We start from the raw sequence: 22,355 nt of genomic DNA, 5'->3' as shown, positions 1-22,355 counted from the left end.
ATACTAATAGTAGCTGATTTACAAGCACCAGATTATTATAGCAAAGTCAGAATGACCTCCTCTACTAAGTTCACGAAACGGTCTTCCATAAAATGCATTGCTGTTCTGTCGTAAGTCATTTTAAAGATTCCTAAATGCATCCTAAATGCAAGGCAAATAAAGTGCTTTTGCTTTCACCTAGATACACACAGCATCTCCCTGACATGACTGCTTTAACACTAACTGCGGTTACTAAAACCACGTCTTCTTTCTTTGCGTGAACATTTGGGCGGCATTACACATATATTTCCACATAGTGATGTAGACATTTGGGGGTGTGTTTAAACGAGATGTTTAAGGGGGGTGTGACAGAGTCTTAACTCTGATAAATAATATCTCCTTGGATTTGAGACTTTAGTCTTTGCAACTTTACAGATCTTCTTTATGTACCAAGAGCTTGTAACACTCCAAAGAGGAAGGAAAAATATAAAAATTAAATCACATCATATGACCCCTTTAAAGGTATAGTTCACCCCAAAAATAAAATTTACTCAGTCTAACGCTATCGTACATGTAGTTTGTTTCTTCATTGGAACAGATTTGGAGAAATATAGCATTACATCACTTGCTCATCAAAAATTCTCTGACATATTGTTTAGAACTTTTTTGGATTGTTTGTGTATGTAAAAAGTTTGGCTGGGTATCGTGTTTGATACTTTTTATGCACTGACCAAACTGGGTCGATACTATCGAGTATCAAAACATGTCTTGTCATTCGGTACCGAATTTCGATACCTAAGGGTTTAATCTCATCAACATCAGTGAGCCATTAAGAGTGCAGTATGCGTGATGTGCCTAAATCATGAGCTGGTGATAGGCTCTAGTGTATGGAGCCAAAAGAGTGTCAATAATGATAAATGCACACACTACATTCACATATGCACACATAGGATTCATACATGCACATGATTCATAAATACACACACAGGATACACAAATGCCTCAAAATTCACAAATGCACACACAAAATTTAAAAAGCACAGAAGATTCACAAATGCATACAAAATTCAGAAATGCACACAAAATTCAGAAATACACACACAATTCAGAAATGCAAACAACATTTACAAATGCACTCAAGATTCACAAATGCACAGGACAAGATTCAGAAATGTATTTCTGATGCACAAACACATATATCTTGATTTACAAAACTGCTTGCGGTCTGTGATGCATTTTTTTAAACAGGGAATGATGTGCAACCAAACAGATATCTCCCTTGTTTTAGCCAATCACAAGAATGCACCCCACGTGGGGGATTGTTTACTTATAAGCCAATCAGCGAATGACTCACTTTCCTCAGCGAACGATTCACTTTCCTCAAGCAGCGAACGACTCACTTACCTCACGCAGCTGGCGACTCATTTTGCACAGCCTGCGACCCACTTTGCGCAGCCGGACACCCACTTTGCGCAGCAGGAGACTCACTTTCCGCAGCCGGAGAGTCACTTTCCTCTCGCAGCGAATGACTCACTTTCCTCATCGAACGATTCACTTTCCTCACGAGTCACGCAGCGAACGACTCACTTTCCTCAGCGAACGATTCACTTTCCTCACGAGTCATGCAGCGAACAACTCACTTTCGTCAGTTAACGATTCACTTTCCTCACGCAGCGAAGTTGAGCGAACGATTCACTTTCCTCACGCAGCGATCAACTCACTTTCCTCAGCGAACGACTCACTTTCCTCATCGAACAATTCACTTTCCTCACGAGTCACGCAGCGAACGACTCACTTTCCTCAGCGAACGACTCACTTTCCTCAGCGAACGATTCACTTTCCTCACGCAGCGAAGTTGAGCGAACGATTCACTTTCCTCACAAAGCAATCAACTCACTTTCCTAAGCGAACGACTCACTTTCCTCACGCAGCTGGAGACCCACTTTGCGCAGCCGGAGAGTCACTTTCCTCTCACAGCGGACCACTGACTCTCTCTTCATGTATGGACCGAATATTGTAATTAATGTGACTTCTATATTGCATCCAAAAGAATATTTAGATATATTTAAATATTCAAAAAAGGGGTCAATTTTTTTTTTTTTTACTTTCATTAAAATATTTCAATAAAATGAAATAATTGCCTATTGCAAATTTATGAATCCATGGTTAACTTTTTTTCTGCAGTCGCTGGGCTATATGTATTGAGACATTTTTAAATGTATATTTTGTAAAAAAAAAAAAAAAAAAAAAAACCTGAATTGTAATCTAAACATCTGTATTTTCATATAATTGCATAAATAAGTAGGCTATAATATGCTGCACCACAGGCATATCGCAATGTGTAAACGCGTTCATGTGATTGGCTTATAAGTAAACAATCCCCCACGTGGAGTGCGTTCTTGTGATTGGCTAAAAGAAGGGAGATATCTGATTGGTTGCTGATAATTCCCTGTTTAAAAAAAAAGCATTTGTGTGTCGAGCCAAGTCAGAGGAGTCTCAAAATTCACACACAAATGCAGTGAAGTTCACAGACCGCAAGCAGTTTGTAAATCAAGATATATGTGTGTATTCAACAGAAATACATTTCTGAATCTTGTCCTGTGCATTTGTGAATCTTGAGTGCATTTGTAAATGTTGTTTGCATTTCTGAATTGTGTGCGTGTATTTCTGAATTTTGTGTGCATTTCTGAATTTTGTGTGCATTTCTGAATTTTGAATGCATTTGTGAATCTTCTGTGCTTTTTAAATTTTGTGTGTGCATTTGTAAATTTTGTGCGTATTTGTGTATCCTGTGTGTGTATTTATGAATCATGTGTGTGCATGTATGAATCCTGTGTGTGCATATGTGAATGTAGTGTGTGCATTTATCTTTATTGAGACTCTTTTGGCTCCATACTAGTGAAGCGTCAAGGAAAACACGTGTTACGTGACCATTATAGCACACTATAGCATCATGCTACATATTACAATGTATCATATTTATACTATGCTTTTACTCAAAACTCATTATAAAAAACACATACAAATCATACACTGTCATAATCCTGTGTTTCTTAGCTTCATATTTCATCCATGTAAATGTTTTCTGAAAGAGTAATGCATACTTGTCATCGGAGACAAGGCGGTTATGAACGCACAATTTGATTGACATATATTATGAACTTTATTAAACCTATTTGCACTGATTTATTGTGTTGGTTGAACTCTGTTCCTTTGTGCAGTGGCTCAGTTGAATATTTGAATCTGTAAAAACCTCAACGAACTGAAAAAAAAGTTTTACAAGTTAATGTATAATGTAATCTTTTTAAAATGGATTTTATAAAATTGCTTTCGAAAAAAGTATCGTTCAGGAACCATTATCAATGTCACGGTATCGGTATTTATATTGACATTACATTTTTTTTAATGATACCCAGCCTTAGTAAAAAAGTGCTTGATCTGTTCTCTCCTGATTTAGATGAGATTACTTTTTCACTGGAGAAATCAATATTATGGATAGAGGAAGCTATGGATAGATATATCTCATTAAGAAGCAATAGTTTGAAGTTAAAAACGCCCTAATAAAGGATTTATTAAATCTTGGATGGTCATCAGTAGTGACACTTCAAGTGCAAAATAAAACATTTGTTGCATGCCAAATAGAAATGGGTCCTGATAGTGCTGCAAGTCATAGCTAGGGGAAGGGAGACTGAGGCGGAGTCAGATAGGCTGGAGAACCAAATGAAGCTGGAGGGGACCAAGGACCAAGGCAGATCCCACTGGAACAAAGGAATGATGGACTACAGTGGAGGTGGGTGATACTAGGGCCAAGTCAGAGCTGAAAGTCAGAAAGTCTCAGCCAGAGTCAGTGAGTCAGTCTGAGCAAGTGGGGAAGGAGGAGCCAGAAGCCTGGAAGGGACCAGTGGAGACGAAGGAGCTAGGAGGCTGGAGGAAGGTCCAGAAATCCTCAAATGGAACTGGCAGGGAGAGATACATCCTGGGGGTTGGAACATAGACAGGAGCATAGTCGTGAGCATCTAGCTCTATGAGCTCCAGAACTAACAATTCGGCAAGCGTCAGCTCTGTGATAAACGTGGCATAGCCTGATGCTCCTGGGATGGCAGTGGCAGCAGGCTCTGGCCCCATGGCAAGAATAGACTCTGGTTTCATGGTAGGTGTGGACTTTAGGCACTACGACCATGGTGGGTGTGGACTGTAGCTCTGGATCTGTTGCAGGTTTGGGGAGAAGCTGGATGATCTCAAGAGGGTGACTGGGATTGGTGCAGACACTGGTGGGAGTTGAGATCCTCCTCTCTTTCTCACGTATGGTGAAGGCAAATGCTCAAAGGATGAGCACCCAGTCAAACTACTCACTAAGGGTCCCTTAAGGACCATCTCTGAGCAGATATGCTCTCGTCTAAGCATTGAGGCTGTCATTGGTGTAGTGGAGAAAGTGAGCCACATCTAAAAAATCCTGTTTTGTTCTCAACGGAGCAATCTCCTGTCAAAAGAGGAGAATCCATACTGCTGATGGATCCATTTTAAAAATCTGTTGCCTTGTCAGTGGTTGGTGTGGAAGCAATGAAACGTAGGACTATATTTACTGTACATGGGAACAAACATGAAACAAAATAAGACACAGGTGTACACAATGTGTAGCTATGGCAACAAGTAAGAACACTCTAGGGCAAACAAACAAACAAGGGCAACTAAGTAAACAGTAACTAAACAAAGGAAACAGAGAGGAAAGGAAATAGATACACATATCAAAATAATAGTACATGGAACAGAACATAAACGTCATAGTAAGCTGAATTTAAGATTTTTTTACCCCCTCATGTAGGACCTAAGTACATTCTTATACGTAATTTCAAACTTACTTATGTTGTCTTTGAAATATTGTTCAAGTGTACTAGTGAATGTACTTACTGTACAAGCAAGGTATGATGAACTAAAATATACTCAAAATTAATTTCTATTGAAATTAGTATGTTGTGTATTTCAGTATATTTACAAGTACACATTTGCAATGAAGTTGCCGTAAAAGTACATTTAAAATACATTAACTTTAAATGTAATACCAAATAAACAGTTCAAATTATAATTACCTAGTAGTTTACACATCAAAACAAGTCTACATTTTTGAAGCACAACAAATTGTTATTCAAACATAAATATTTAAAATGCACTTTAAAGTAAAGGTTTACATTTGACAAGTGTGTCAAGAAACAGTCATACTCTCAGTACACATACGTGGCTTTTTTCATTAATATTATCAGCAAGTACAGTTTTTTTTTCTAAGTAAACTTTTAAAGATTTAAAGGCATGCTAAAGGTCACGGGGGTGATGTACTGTAAGCACATGATAAACAAGCTCCTCCTGAACTTTTGTTTAGTAGTCTATATCTCAAACTGTCAGGATTTTGAGTATGATTAGTTATACTGTGTTTCTTCACATCTGTTTTCTATAATCTCTTTCCCATCATATGAACAACATCAGGTTTTTAATATTATCCACTGACCTTTCCTCTCCCACAGGAGCCTTTTCTTTTCCCAAATGATCTCTACTCTTCTGACACCATGTTGTTCGTGAGCCAAACAATTTCATAGCTCACATGCAACACTTACCGTTATGGTGCATGCAAAGAACTGTTTAACAGAAGGTCATGATCTTGAGCTTGTGAATGGAATGTCACTCATTTGTCATGTCATGGACAGCAAGCACGGAGAATGGCAAAGTTTGAAACCCCATTTGCACACAGTGGTGTGGAAAAGTTGCAATTCAGTATGATCTTGTTTCTGTGGACAACATAAACAGATGCCTTTTGAATTCAGATAAAAGCTCTTGACGAGAAGGAACCGTTTTGTTCTCCCTGATTCTTATCCCCAAGTGTGAACTTGCCTTGCAGTATGTTTGATAGAGAACAGCCACCCATAACACTCTATATAAACGTACCGATTATGGGTGAACGTTAACATAACTGCCAGTAACTGCTTGCATTTATACATTTTATGCCCTTTTTTCTTTATCCATTATTTTGATGTTGTGTTAGTTACTCGTTTCTATTTTTTTTTTGTTAATAAAATTCCTTTTATTAAACTTCTTTAATAAAGTCTTTAGTGTGTTGATAATACAGTAAGAGGCCAGATTGGTCAGCTGACAAACTTCCTCCAATTTACATTTTATTTCCTTCCTTGATTGTTCTTTTACTGTTAAGGTGAAATTCCTTAGCTGGTACCCGAGTTAAAAGAGAGAGGGGTCATCTAAGACTCTCACACTCACCTTAAGTGACATGAACAAAACTCATAACTTTAATTTGGTGCCACATGTGAGATCCAGTACAGTCAGTGTGCAGTATGTTTAGTTTTTGACTTAGTAAACCCTCAGGTTTACAGGCAAGGGGCATCAGTTGCTCAGTTTCATCTTTGAGATCTACTGTGGTGCTCATCCGTTTTTAATTTTGTTGACATTTTAATATTCATAAACACTTTGTTGCAAGCTCTAATCTCAAATATGCTGAACAGAGAGACAACAGAGTTTAGAACAAACAACAACTTTAAGGATCCTGGAAAGAACCTGCAGAGTGTGTAATGAACCATTTTAGTTGAACCGTCACTATGGAAAATGCATATGACGGTAATGTCACGGGTAATATGAAGTGCTGACAGTAATAAAAAAGGGGCAAACAAGCCCCAGAGCGCAGACTGACAGAACTGCAGCAATGACTTTTGTGAGAGAGCATGATGGAAAAAGCCAAGTGGTAAAAAATCATACAACCCTACAGATAACACATCAGCGCTGTTAGAATCCCATGCATGTTTAAACAATTGTAATAAAAACTGTAAATAAGAATAAGGACAATTTTTTTATAATGCTATTCACACATTTTTTCAAAAGAATCTTTACAGTAAGTCGTAATGTTATGCCTGTAATGTCTTTAATCTTTAACATAGATTGCTTTTTAGAGCTGGTTGATATGCCAGTATATAACAATGGTATAAATGATCCTCAAAATTTAGATCTGGCTATAGTGTATTTATTTTATTTATTTGTGTAGCAGGTAACATCGCCTGAGCATTCTAATGTAAGTCTATCATTTTTACTGGAAGTGCAATTTATATCATTTTGATTAAATATTACAATGTAATTTTTTTAGATCTAAAAACAGACATGGGTGAATAGTTCACAATGCGATCTATAATATGCATTTACAACTTATTAAAATATAAATATTAGTAGGCTTTGAAGGAGGCAATTCTCAAAATGTATTAACTGAAAATATTAAATAATCTAACATTTTATTTCAAGTTGTAACATCTCAGTATGCAGACAAGACAAATATCACACAGAATTATTATATTGTGGTCTATGTGGTTAAAAATGACTCAAACTGTGATAAGGATTTGGTCACATGTATTTGTGTTTTTTAGTGTCCAGAGACTCTTATTTTGAGTATTTCTATGGACCCTTCATTTATTTCACATTCTTTGTACCGGTATTCACATTTTCTGTGTTCACGTTTGTTACCTTAGTTCCTCATTTTATTTTATATATACACTAATCAGCCACAACAATAAAACCACCTGGCTAAAATCATGTAAGTCCTCCACATGCTGCCAAAATTGCTGTTAAGTTTTAAGTCATGGACTCTCCGAGACCTCTGAACTTGTCCTATGACATCTGGCACCAAGACAATGGCAGCAGATCCTTTAAAGGAATAAACATGGGTTGCCAATGATAATAGTGTATAAAGTTTTAAGTAAGGATTTTTTTTCTTACAAAAACCCATTACTTCACTTCAGAATGCATTCATAAACCCACTGAAGTCGTATGGATTACTTGATGGATTAATGTGCTTTTTGAAGCTTCAAAAACTCGGGCACCATTCAGTGCCATTACAAAGATTGGAAAAGCCAGGATATTATTTAATATAACTCTGATTGTTTTCATCTGAAAGAAGAAAGCCATATACACCTAGGATGGCTTCAGGTTGAGTAAATTATGGGATAATTTTCATTTTTAGTTGAATTATTTCTTAAAGTCCTGTAAGTTGTGAGTTGTCTCAATTTTGAAAAACTGACACTTAAGACACTTGGTTTAGTTGTTCAGGGTCACAAATGGTGTTTGTGGTCTGCAACAATCTTTAGGTAGGTGGTACATGTCATAGTAACATAAATGCCAGGACCCAAGTCTTCCCAGCAGAACATTGTCCAGAGAATAACACTGCCTCCAATACCCTGCCTTCTTCCCATAATACATCTCTTCCCTAGGTAAACAACACATACACTCAGCCATCCAGCTAATTTAAAAGACAACGCGATTCATCAGACCAGGCAACCGTCGTCCATTACTCCATGGTCCATTTCTGACACTCTTGTGCCCAGACACTCAGCGGTGGACGGGGGTCATCTTGAGAACTCTGTTTGTTCTGATGCCTCTTTATCATTGACAGCATTAAGTTAAGTCTTTTGCGCTACAATAGCTCTTCTGTGTAATCTGACCAGACGGAGAAGCCTTTGCTCCCCACAAGCATCAATGAGACTTGGGCACCCATGACCCTGCCTCCTGTTCACTGGTTGTCCTTCCTTGCACTATTTTTGTTAGGTAATAACCACTGCATACAACCCACAACCCTGCTTATTTTCTGTTGTAAAAAAGGCCACACTTAGGTCTTAAATTTGTATTTATCAGATGTGTTCAGCTAACTTCTTAGAAATTTAGGAAGCTAGTCTGTTGTTGATTGATTCTGGAATTCAGATTTGCAGTTGTGAGGCAAGCTAGTCTTATGAGATGAGATTCGGAGAGATCCATAAACCTAACTGTGCAGCATCAAATATGATTCTCACGAGAGTTCAGATGAATGAGGTTCTAGACGTAACCTTACTTTCCTGCAATGTCTAGTTCAAACACTAATCTTAAAAAGACTTTAACTAGTCAGTAAAGGACAGGTGTGTTAGAGCAGGGTTTGAACTACATTCTCTAGAAGCGGGATTGAGCATTTCTGATTTAGAAGAACAAGAGACCTTGTCATTTACCCTATATTTATTCTCATGTACCATATTGGCAGCAAATTCCATTTTAGCATAAAACCATCTGACTAAAATCTCTCTCTATGAAACACACACATACACAGTTTGAACATAGTGATAATCTGAATGTTAAAAAAAAAACACATGACCTGTTGTGCACTTAATACTTAATAAAAAGTTGTTTGTGAAAAAAGTACCAAAGCGATAATTAAAATAATAATAGTAATGCATCCAGACGTGTGATTTTGCCTGTGAAAACCAAGCTAAAGAGTTTTTTTTTTTTTAGTAATTTGCAGTTTTACATAATATCAATTTTCCTAATGTAAAACATTCTGTCAAGATACCTTGAAGGTAACCTTGATATCTTTAACATTGACTGAGTAAGGCCATGTCAAAGATCGAACTCAAAGTGAAATTAATAGTTGGAATCTAATTTTAATGCTGCTTATCTCATAATTAGATTTTAAAACTTTATCCTGGATTTCACAGACAGGGTCACATATTGTTGAGAGCAATCAGCCTTGACAGCATGTTGACACGTATACAATTATTATTAATAATTATCCATATGAATGGGAGATGTAATAACACTCAATATTCTGGTTGTAGTCCTACCTTAAATTTAAAAGAGTTAATTGTCTTTCTGATTAAAGTTGTTCAACGCTCAATATGTCACCTTTATAATTAAGTTCTTAATAAGTCCTGTCTAACAGTTAAAACAGCTGATCTTTTTCTCCAAAATGTGCATGTGGATAAGCTGGAAAGTCAAAAAAAATATTATTTACCTATTTATATTTTCTTTCCAATTTTGTCTGATTTTATTCCTTCTAAAGAATTTGTAATATAATTATCATGAATGACATCTTGTTATGAAAATGAGCATTATGGAAGAGCTGTGAAAGATTCTTCAAACAATCTCTTTTTTAGTGTTCTGTGGAAACAACGAAACTGCAAGAGGTTTAGTAAATAATGCAATGACAAGTTTCCTTTTCGGATGATCTATTGCTTGAAAAAGTTAAAAGTATGTCCAGAGATAAAACTTCAATTTAAGATTTATTGCTAGTCTCTACTGACATAGTGTAAAGAGTGTAGAGCAGTCTGTCAAATCTATACAGTTTTGGAAAAAGAAAACACATAAAAGCTCACACATAGCTGAGGTGACTTCATCTTTCAAAAGCCTGAATACTTGACTGCTCTCGATTCTCACACATCCAGGCTTGCCCTCCAGCACTCTGGGTAAAAGGCTAAAAATACTGGGCTGTGAGCCATCGCCAGTAGCCCAGGGATCAGTGGAGCTCAGTGTCTCTGGCAGCTCTCCAGTTCCATAGTAGCTTTTGTGTTTCAGATAGAAGCAGGTCTCAAAGACTTCTCAGAGGCCAGACATGACATTTCTGTTTTGTTTCTGTGAGATCTGTCAGTTTGTGCTTGAATTCATACAGCCCAACATGCCTCTGGTGTGTATGTTGTTGGCTGATAATAAACTCTTAATCCTTTTTAAAGGACTGGAGGGTAAATGCACAAGGAATAAGTTTTCCTTTGGGCCAGAATCAAACCTTATGCAATAAATTTGTAATTAAGTTGCTCAGCCATGGCAGTAGTTGCCTTGAAAAAGAAAAATGACAGTATGTCCACCCTATCAGCTCTTGTTGCAACAAGTAAGAGATCTCACTTATTATAATTTTTTTTAGATCTTATGATATAATTATATAATAGTGCTCCTGTAGCTCAATTGGTAGAGCACTGCACTATAAAGCGCAAGGTTGGGGGTTCGAACTGATAGCCTGAATGCACTGTAAGTCACTTTGGATAAAAGTCTCTGCTAAATGCATAAATGTAAGTACTTCAGTTGCTTCATGAACGGAACCCGAAACATCCAGTGTCACATTAGGTAGAAGTTTTTGTGTTCACATACTTTTGGACCTAATACAATGACTGCATTATTAAAGTTTCAGACACTTCTATTTGAAAGTATACAGCTAATGAATCAGTACAGCCCTGAACAATGAATCTATTTTAAAGCTTAAATTAGTTTAATTGTCGTTCCTTTGGTATTTGATAATAATTGAGCAATGGTTACTTGTGAGTGATTGAAGTTTATGTGTACATATGTGACTACTTCTTGTTCGCTTGTAATGTTAAACATGGCTCGGTTGCAGAGGGATAAACTGTCATTATAAAATAAGCTATGGATCTGTGTGTTGTTAATATACTTTTGCAAGTCTGCTTGCCTAGTTTCTGTTCCTTTACTTGTCAATAGACGTCAAATTGCTGCAGTAAACAGATTCCTTACACTTAGCTTGAGGTTACAAGATTGTGTTTGTGTTCATTTAAACATGCTGAACTCATGCCGCGTCAGGGCTCCCGAGAGAAATGTCTCACAGACCTGTTTAATCTGTGTTATGTGTTCAGAATTTCCCTTTAGTTCTTGGAATGGACCTGTAGACTGTATTTTTGGCTCTCATGACCATTTGCATCATATATTTTGTTTTGTCAGCTTTTCTGCAGATGCGTCATTGCACACTTGTTTGCTTATTGAGGTTACACTTACAGTCGGCCTTCACGTCTGAGCTGGAACTAAAACTTGTAGAAGATATTGCAAGTGTATCATAGCCACTATATGAAGATGTATTTATAATGGAAAGATACACTTTGCTGAGGACTTGAATATTCCTTTTTTCCATTCCCAGAGAACCGTAGTATGTTGGTACGTTGAGGGTGGTCTCTCTGCGAGGCAGGATATTACAGAATCACACAGGCAAGCCACAAGCATGTCTAATGTCCTAATTGGATTATCCAGTTGCGGTTTCTTGACAGCTAATTATTCAAACAACCTGAACCCCTTGTGTTTTCAAGAGATGACAAATAATGTAAGACATTGCTTTGGCATGCACTTGATGATCAGCAATTAACTCACCTCGAATCGAAAATGTTCAGACAATATCGCTAAGTAGTATGTGACCACATAGGTCAAGCTCTTTCATGAAGTGATCAAGAGGTTTGTGGCACCACACATTTGCTTAAATAATTCCTGGGAAAAGCAGCTGAATTTACTCTTTTCCACCCCCAGAATTCCCCCATTTTGTCAGCCAGATCTCACATCAAGCCTGAAGGTTACAACTGAATAAAAACATAAGTGGACCCCCTTATATTTTTGCATGAAGTCACCTTTGAGCAACTGAATAAACATGTTTTTATGTCATGATTTCCTTATGAGGCAGCTTCTTTTCAAGCTCAGAATATATTGCATGAAAGTTTGGAAATTTAGCTGCATGAAAAAAAAAAAAAAATCAGTATCTAGTGCCAAAAAACCTCAGCAAAATTATATTAAAGTGATCAGAGCAGAATGCTTCTGGAAACCTCCAGTGCTGTGATTAATATCAACATCTGCTGCTCTGTTGATGTATATTTTCTGGGCAACCCCTATGTTGTAGTTAATAATAGCCAACACTTATATTAGAAGACAAAAGTGGCAGATTTAAAGCTACAATCTTCAGTGTAATAACATATGTGTTTTAAGACCCAAGTCTGTGAGTTTTGCAAATCCATTTATTTCTTTGCTTCTCATTGAATGTGTAAAAGGAACCCAGAAATTACACATAATGAGCTACTGCCCTGCCAGTGCTGTCAATTGGTGTGACCAATATGGTCATTAGCTGACAGTCTTGTCCACTGTATGTGTTGTGAAAGTAACTCTCAGTTGTCCTCGTCACCAACCGCAGAATGCTGGTTAGATGTTCGCCAGCTATGCGGCAGACCCAGCCAGCGTGTTTTATGCTTGCATGCTCTAAAATCACACTTTGCACCCCTTTTACTTCCATTCATACACATGCAACAAGGGAGATCAGCAACACAAGCTCACGCAAAGAAATACTGTACTCTACTGTGTACAGAAGTTAAAGTTTGGTGAACTTTGACTTGCGAGGAGAAGATTTGGGACCAATAGACAATCAAAACATCAAAGAGGGACCACTTGACTTAATTAAAATATTCAAGCAGCAATGGTTTGCAGTGTTATTTGTTGATTATGTACGTTAAAATTTTGAATTTATGTATTGCATTATTAATAATGAACTAAAGCCCTGGATACATTATATCCTGTTCATTGCAGTGTCTGTAGACATGTTGCAAATAGGAAGCCCAGCGTGACCACAACCTCACACACACTTGCATAAAAGTGCAGTATTTTATCAGTTTATAATAACTATTGTAAGTATTGGACTCAAATACAATGATATGATATTCCACACAATCAATTTTGGAATTGTTTTGGAAGGGTGCCACTATAACTAATAAACATATGGGTCAACCTCTGCAGCTTATCAGCTCATCAGAGTTTGAACTGGCATTACTGGCTTTTTTTTTTTTTTTTTTTTTTTTTTTTTTTTTACAATTGCTAGGACACAATTCTCAATAAGTAGGTCACTTTTTCAGAACTTTTCACACAGCAAGCACAGCATCAATCCATGTGGGCTAAACGGTGGATCATTTATTATTCATTTAGCAGAAAATGCATTCATTTATGACATCTGTCAAATTACATGAATTCTTTTCTCACTTCCACACAGAAACCACCAAAACATTATGTACTACAAGCTACTTTACACGTTTACATACTCTTTTCAAAACTGTTAAACTTAAGTGAAAATCCTAGCACAGTACAAAAATTAATAAGATTCAATTCAGAATGTAAAAAAAAAATCAAATAACATCAAAGCACTTGCATGTAGCTGAACATCTTCACAAGTGTTAGTCTTTATTTTAGTTAGTTAGTCTTTTTTACCATCTATACAAAAGGGGAAAACTTAGGAATAAATTTGTAATTTAATGTAAACATGGACCATGTAACATATTCTGCAGTGAATTATAAACAGTAGAGAGTATGATTATTGTTTTGTAAAGAAATGTTACAAAAGAAAACATTGTATAATGCTACTTGTTTTTACAGTTTTTACAATAGCTATGACAGTTTTTTCAATACCTTTAACAAGTTTCTTAAACTCTTAACACGGTTAGTACAACATCTGTCTTTGTAGGCTATACAATTAACACATTTCTTGTTGCTTTGATACAAAATGCATACAGTTAACACCAATTTAAAATGCTTGAACTTTTTTTTACACACAAGCTCAACCAAGACCAAAACAATGTAATTTTACAGTCAAATTTACAAATGCTTTCACACTGTATGTCAGAACAGATAACATGTTCTAAACACAACTTATATAGGCTAAAGTCAAAGTGAACAGCTGTTCATATTGTGAATTGAAACAAATATATTCCCTGTATTTTATTCCATTAATAATGAGGAACAGCTTATTCCCATCTAGGAACCACACTCAGGTGTTGAGGTTTTTCAATCGCATGATCATATGTTCTAAAAGAGGACTCTTTGAGCTGATCTTGTGTGGAAAAGGAACAATATAGAGCAACTCAAAGAAAGAAAGAAAGAAAGAAAGAAAAATACTTTGGCTGTACGAGGGAGAGGAAGACAAGTACCAGGACAAGGGAGAGGAGTGGGGCAAGGACATGGCCAAGGAAGAGGAGTGGGGCAAGGACAAGGCCAAGGGAGAGGAGTGGGGAAAGGACATGGCCAAGGAAGAGGAGTGGGGCAAGGACATGGCCAAGGAAGAGGAGTGGGGCAAGGACAGGGCCAAGGAAGAGGAGTGGGGCAAGGACAGGGCCAAGGAAGAGGAGTGGGGCAAGGACAAGGACAAGGGAGAGAAGAGTAGGGCAAGGACAAGGGAGAGGAGTGGGGCAAGGGCATGGCCAAGGAAGAGGAGTGGGACAAGGACAAGGGAGAGAAGAGTAGGGCAAGGACAAGGACAAGGGAGAGGAGTGGGGCAAGGTCAAGGGAGAGAAGAGTAGGGCAAGGACAAGGACAAGGGAGAGGAGTGGGGCAAGGACAAGGACAAGGGAGAGAAGAGTAGGGCAAGGACAAGGACAAGGGAGAGCAGAGTAGGGCAAGGACAAGGGAGAGAAGAGTAGGGCAAGGAAAAGGACAAGGGAGAGGAGTGGGGCAAGGACAAGGACAAGGGAGAGAAGAGTAGGGCAAGGACAAGGACAAGGGAGAGCAGAGTAGGGCAAGGACAAGGACAAGGGAGAGAAGAGTAGGGCAAGGACAAGGACAAGGGAGAGGAGTGGGGCAAGGACAAGGACAAGGGAGAGAAGAGTAGGGCAAGGACAAGGACAAGGGAGAGCAGAGTAGGGCAAGGACAAGGACAAGGGAGAGAAGAGTAGGGCAAGGACAAGGACAAGGGAGAGGAGTGGGGCAAGGACAAGGACAAGGGAGAGAAGAGTAGGGCAAGGACAAGGACAAGGGAGAGCAGAGTAGGGCAAGGACAAGGACAAGGGAGAGAAGAGTAGGGCAAGGACAAGGGAGAGGAGTGGGGCAAGGTAGAGGGAGAGGAGTTAGAATGCATGGTGGCGCTCAAAGAAGGACCAGAGCTAGGATAGCTGATCAAATAAGAGCTACTATCATTGACCATGTCATAAACCATGGGCTATCATACAGAGAGGCTGGAGAACGACAGCCAAATCTCAGCCGGGACACAGTGGCATCCATTGTCCGTATTTTCAGAGAAACCAACAGGTAGGATATTGCTTCTCCTACAGCAAAGTGTAAATAATTTTACCATTTACTTTATTAGAGTTACTGTATGCCTCCGGTCTCTAATATGTAACTGTATTTTCTCCCTCTAAGGATTCAACGTCAGGGGGCAGAGGAAAGCTTTTGAATGAAGAACAAGAACTTGCTATTCTCAACATGGTGATTGTTGACAATGAAATAAAACTGAAGGACATTCAGTCCAGAGTTGTAGAGGACAACCTTGTCTTTGGGAACATTGCAGCAATCAGCATAATGTCCATTTCTTGAACTCTAGCTAAACACAGAATCCGAATGAAACAACTATACAAATTTCCTTTTGAAAGTAACAGAGAGAGCATCAAAGAACTCCATCACCAATATGTCCAGGTAAGGTTATGAAATACAGTCATTACTGTACTATACACAGTGTGTTTTGCAGTAAACTACTCTATAAACCTGGAGTACATTAGAACATACAGTAGATATACAGTACAGCACAGCATTTACATACATTGTGTCTTATTACTTTCAGAGTCATGGAGTTGGAGGTCAATCAAGTCAACACTTTAAATTATCTATGTTGACGAGGCTGGCTTCAACTCGGCAAAAAGGCGTCGTCGTAGGAGAAACCTAATTGGCAAAAGGGACACAGTTACCGTGCCGGGCCAGAGAGGAGCCAACATCACCATGTGCACCGCAATCTCCAACAACGGTGCACTCCTGCATACATGTGAGATTGGCCCTACAACACCGCCTGCCATTTCATGTTTTTAGAAGACCTGCACAAAAGACTAGTGCCAGAGGTAGAAAGGGGACAGGTGGGAGACCACTTGGCAATATATGGAATCACATGGGACAATGTGACATTCCACCATTCCCGTGCAGTCACAGCCTGGTTTGACACCCATCCAAGGATGATGTCCTATTTCCTTGCCCCTTACTCCCCTTTCCTCAACCACATTGAGGAGTTTTTCTCAGCCTGGAGATGGAAGGTTTTTGACCATCGTCCTCATGACCAAATGTCCCTCCTGGATGCAATGGATGCTGCATGCCAAGACATCACAGCTGAATACTGCCAGGGGTGGATAAGGCATGCAAAAAGATTCTACCCACGATGCCTTGCCAGAGAAGATATCAAGATATGTGATGTGGATGAGAACATGTGGCCAAATGCAGTAGACCGGGCAGATTAGAAGACTACTTTTTTAATTATAATTTCGATACTTTTTCTGTTTGTATATCTTGCAGTAATGTCCTTTTGCAAATAAAGTCTTTACTACAGCAATTCTGTGTCTGTATTTGTTTTAACATAAACTGTACATTTTATAAAGCTAATCTAAGATGGTCATTCATTTTTGTATTGAATTTCTGCAGCAAAAGAAACAAAATGCATGAATTTACTAAACCCAACAAAACAAAAAGGCTACAGTGCAAACCACAATCTATGATCAATACAATATACTGTATATTGTATAAGGGCAGACCTGACACATAAAATAATGCAGTTTCTGTAATTTCAGCTGATGATAGTGTTTTTTTTTACATTGTGTTATGATTGACTAAATATTCCTGTTGGAAGAGAACATGTGTTAGTGTTTTGAATAATTGACTGTGAAACATGTTTGCAGTGTTTTGTTAGACATAGGGTATTGTTGTGTTAGTTTATTATTGGATTTAGAAAATTATTTTTGGGTTTTAGTTTACAATGTGTGATTTTAAGCATGAAATTAATTGTTTTGCCAGTTGTGTGTTTTAGGTGTGTTGGTGCGTTAAGAGTTTAGGAAACTTGTTAAATGTATTGAAAAAACTGTCATAGCATTTGTAAAAAACTGTAATGTATTTTAGGTTGTTGTGTTACGATTGATAAAGCCCAGATAGCACACGCAATATGCTTAAAGCATATTATACAATAGATGTATACAATGTACAAATATACAATAGACAGATCACAAATTGCTTGTCTGTTGTATTGGATTCCTTGAACTAGCATTGGCAAAACAAACAGCTTGGCTCAATGTGTAGAAGCATGCTTGTAAAAACTAGGCTCAGGGGTTTTTGGAACTTTCCAAAATCATACTGTATACCATGGTACGAGTACATTTATATCACGGTAATGGTATAATACAGTAAATGTTTTTTGTCTATACACTATATTTAATGACTGTATACTTTTGAACTTTGGTCTTTGTCTGGGACACCCTTTCAAAATGGTGAAGCCTACTTGCTGACACATCTCTTCCGATGTTCCTATATAACATTTAAAAATATCCTTTTAACAATTCCTCAGTAACAGTAATTGTATTTCTCTCTTTTGTAGGCTAACAGGTAATGAACCCCTATCCATTTTGCCACTGAGTTCACAACCAGACGAAAGGGCGGGCAAGGCACACTACAAGCTGTGTGATCGACTCAAACTGGAAAAGAAACAGCGCAGAATGTGCAGACGGGACCCTGGCGTGGCTGAGACTCTAATGGAGGCCATCAGCATGAGTGCCTTAGAGTGCCAGTATCAGTTTCGCTTTGAGAGATGGAACTGCACCTTAGAGGGCCGCTACAGGGCTAACATTTTAAAGAGAGGTAAGTAGTGTGCAATCTATATAATGCCTATACAATATTGATGGTCTGCTGACTATGAGTAAATGCATGTACAGGTAAACTTATTTTACCAGCCCTAACCATAACCTGAAAGTCTAATACTCTAATGAGAGCTAGAGGCTGTTGACACAACACTGTTTTCAACTAAAAACAGAAAACTTTTTATGCCTTTTGGCCATTCATTTACATGACAACAGCGTTTTGTAGGTCTGAAAATGCCAACCCTGGCTCACTGAAAATATATGCTTGTGAAGACGATATTATGTACTTTTTATTGCATATTTCGATGTGAAAGGTGTAGGAAGTGGTGCTGAAACTTGCGTTGCCATGTGACCATGCCATTGTTTTTATTAAATTGGTACAAGTATTAAGGCACATGTATAATTTGGCCCACCATAACAGATACGACTAGAGGGGAAAATGCCATTGATTCTAGGCCTGTTGTGATAGTTACTATATTGACTTATCACACAAAATATGGACATGACTGCGGTAGGTTTTGGTAATGCAGTATTGTCCTTTGCATTTACATGCTTGTATGTTCACATAAAAAAAAATTAATTTCAAAAACATTATAGATATCCAGCTGCCTCTGACATCTGGTCTACTCTCTATTGTTACGAGTTCCCCTAGTCTAGGTTAGGAAATTCTCATAACAAGCAAATAAAAAGACAATAAAAGGACTTGGATCCAGTGGTCCATATGTCCTTTCCTTTCCCAGCTCACTCACAAAATTACACTTTAGAAAAGAGTAAACCTTACCAACATAGGCTTTTTATTTGAAGCATTACAAAAGATAAAACAATCATGAAGTGATTCTCTTCAGGAGAGGTACAAGCCAAAACACAATTTACTTTTAGAGTCCACTAACTTATACAAGAAAAACTCACAAAATAAATGACAAGGGTCTTCCCTGACTTCTTAACTGTTGGAAAACAAAAGAAAACCATTTACAATTAGAAAAAGAGCAAACCTGTTCGTTACAGCTTCCGAAGACTCCATTTTAATGGTGAATTAATGTGATTAAAATGCCATGTTTGGAAAAGCCACACAATGAATACAATATTCAGCCACACAAGCCGAGTTACAGTAAACAAAAGCACACATCAGTCTGGAGCAGGAGACAAAGAGCAAAAACCACAATCGTGGAGGGGAGCAATGACGAACATGTGCACACCATACAACTCCCGCTTAGCCACTGACATTTTCTACTTACTTTAACAATCCTGTTCCTCATCACAAATTCTCCTTCTATAGAGAGAGGGAAATAGAGAATATAATTTTCAAGCATCTTTATTTAACAAAAAAGATTAGTCACATAAAAACATTAAATATATATTTTTTCAAAATTCTAAACATTTTTATAAAGAGGGAGCAAAATAAAGTTCATTTTCAAAACCAGAACACAAAGCTCCTCTGTTACACCATATTCTTTCAAAAAGATTTAAGGACTTGTAAACTTAGTAAAAACGAAAATCAACTAAAAGCCTTGATTTTATCATAGCCCTTTTTCAACACCCTTTCAACATTATAATAGATGTTTTACTCAATTTGTTCTCTTCTGCTAATGTAAATAGCCATTTTGGCTTTACCCAAAATAAAATGAAGGACAGAAAACTTCTCATTAAAACAATTAAAAAAGATTTAGCAAACCATCAAATAAAAGATTTAAGTTTTGAACAATACAAAAAGGAATGAAAAACAGTCTCTATCTGAAACCAAAAAGGACATTCATTGCTAACATCTTGTTTTAAAACAGAAATAAAAGCATTAACAGCAATAATGCCATGCAGAATTCGCCATTGTAGATCTCCAGCTCTTTTAGTTAACGGTGGCTTGTACAGTGCTCTCCACTCAGGTCTAACATTATTACTCATCTTAAAAACAGAATGCCACGGTCTTTCATGTAGTCCCTTCCTGTTAAAATATGTTACACTTGCTTCATAAAAAATAATATTTTTAATTCTTCTGTTGTAAAAGCAGATTGTAATTTCTGTGTAACAATTCAAATGGATTTCACTCCTAAAAGAACGGCTACATCCCCAGCTTTTCCAATATTGGGCCAGCCACTTTGACTAAACGTCCAATTGTTATAATCTTGATTTTAATGAATGCTGCAGTCATTGTCCCACATGCATCCAAAATGTCCAAACGTGATCCATAGATCAGGGGTTCTTTCAACAGAGATGATGTAAACCAGTTCTTTTCACTTTAAAGAGGTCCCATACTTTAAAAAAGGCATCCTGGATGAGTTGACTTTTTTGGGATCTAACAGGAACAAAGACTTGTTACTTACACATCGTCCCTGGAATTACAGTATAAGGTTCTATCTGCATTCCGAGTAGTTTTGAGAAATTGAGCTTCAAAGTTTTTGCATTCCATTTGACTGTGTAGATTTTTTAATAAAAATCCCATAATGTATACAACATAAAAAAATCTATCACCATAATATAAATAAATTGTCACAGAATAACAATATGGGAATAACTCAATTTTGACAAAAATGTCAGATAGAACCTTATAATTTCAAGGGGACGCCATACATAGTTCCTCAGCAGTCTTTAAAATCATACTGGCCACTGACTTCCAGCTTAAGTTCTCTTGGCCAGTAAGGAATCACTGTATAAATAATATGCAAAAAACTGCTGTACAAGTTCTTGTCCTCTTTCTTCCTTTCATAAATACAATAATTTATGGGGCAACCAATGCATTTTTTCTCAAAACATCTATTAAAATGGACTGGTTTTTCACAAGTAAATATGCAGGTGGGTCAATACAAGCCTGTCGGTGCGATAAAGAAGAGGCTAGCGAATTATTACTAATGAGGGTACGTCCTCTATTTGATATATTCTATACATTCCATTTCCATTTCATTAAACGACTTCATAGTTTTTCAATTAATCCCTCACAATTTTTTGGAACAATCATTTAATCTCCTAAAATATTTTAAACCATCTTTTATCTTCACTTTTACCACAGTTAATTCTTGCTGAAGAGATCATTTCAAAATAGACATAGTTGCTTGATTTGGGTTTTACCAAAACCTCATCATGCTTGTAAAGACTGAAAACGTTCTTTTTCATTCTTAAAATATTCCCAAAAGAATTTAAACTTGTCTTTAAAATGTGCATCACTTTATATATTTCTATTAAAATGTCAGTAAGCAGTTTTCAGCTTGATAGAGCATAAAGTTACTGAAGCAGTTCAGATGGTATTTAAATCTGTCTAATCTTGCTAATGACAACCTGAGCTCGAATCTTTAGCAATCTACCTTTCCCAACCTCTTCCATCTCAATGGAACAGGCAGTAAAACTATTAGCAAATAAATTAGCAACCCCTCCATTAACTGAAGATTTATCAATTAAAAAGGAGAGACTTTTAAATTATTTTCCCCATTCAACAGCATTGGTTACATTACTATGTGTTTCTGATTCATAGTTTCATATATCACTGTGCATTTTATACAATCTCTAGCTCCATTCACATGAAGATGCAGTGTGAATGTCCCCCATTTGAAAATAAAAAAATTAAACTTAGACCATAACGAAAAAAGGACCCAATAAAGTTCGAAAGTTTGAGCAAATTTACTGCCATTAACTTTTCAGCTTGTTTTTTAGTTTTGTCACAATTTTTTTCACCCTATAAATCTCTTTGTTTGTGAAACATTCCTAACTCATGCCTATCCTAGTATTTTCCTCAAAGCATTTGATGTTTGGAAAATTGTCGACAACCTGTACCCCCCTCAGTTTTTTTGTCAGTTTAAAAAAATTCCTGAGTTCCTCGGGAACATAAACTTGACATGTCCATTCATTCTAGGAACAACTAGAAGCACCAGAATCAGAGAAATCACTCTCGCTGCCAATATCATCAACATCTGACTCCTTTTCATTTTCTGTTTTTCTAGCTTGTTTTGATTCTGAAACTTTAACTTTTTTTTTATTTAAAGGTGTTTTAAAAACAGCCTGATCCATATCCATCATTCAATTATCACTTCAATTGTCACTCTCTGAAGGGGATGTTTTGTCCTAATGACAACAGGGACAACTTGATCATTCTCTTCATTATTTTCTACTATAGCCTGATTTACCTCCACTGTCTGTGAATGAGGCACTGTATCAGTTAAGCAGCTTTGTAGATGGCCTGGGTTCAGCTTGGATTGGGTCAGGAACATTATCTGTCATCCCTTC

General features: G+C 37.3%; 1 protein-coding gene across 1 annotated transcript in view; it reads left to right on the top strand.

Annotated features, from left to right (window-relative positions):
* Nucleotides 1-22,355, top strand: part of LOC113095724 (protein Wnt-9a-like) — a 39,110-nt gene that overhangs the window by 9,700 nt on the left and 7,055 nt on the right. The window contains exon 2 of the mRNA XM_026261068.1: nt 17,891-18,150. Coding sequence (XP_026116853.1) covers nt 17,891-18,150 — 260 coding nt within the window. The remainder of the gene's footprint in view (nt 1-17,890; nt 18,151-22,355) is intronic.

Source organism: Carassius auratus, unplaced genomic scaffold, assembly GCF_003368295.1.
Source record: "Carassius auratus strain Wakin unplaced genomic scaffold, ASM336829v1 scaf_tig00215778, whole genome shotgun sequence".
Classification (NCBI taxonomy): domain Eukaryota; kingdom Metazoa; phylum Chordata; class Actinopteri; order Cypriniformes; family Cyprinidae; genus Carassius; species Carassius auratus.
This window is presented reverse-complemented; position numbering and strand designations above follow the sequence as displayed.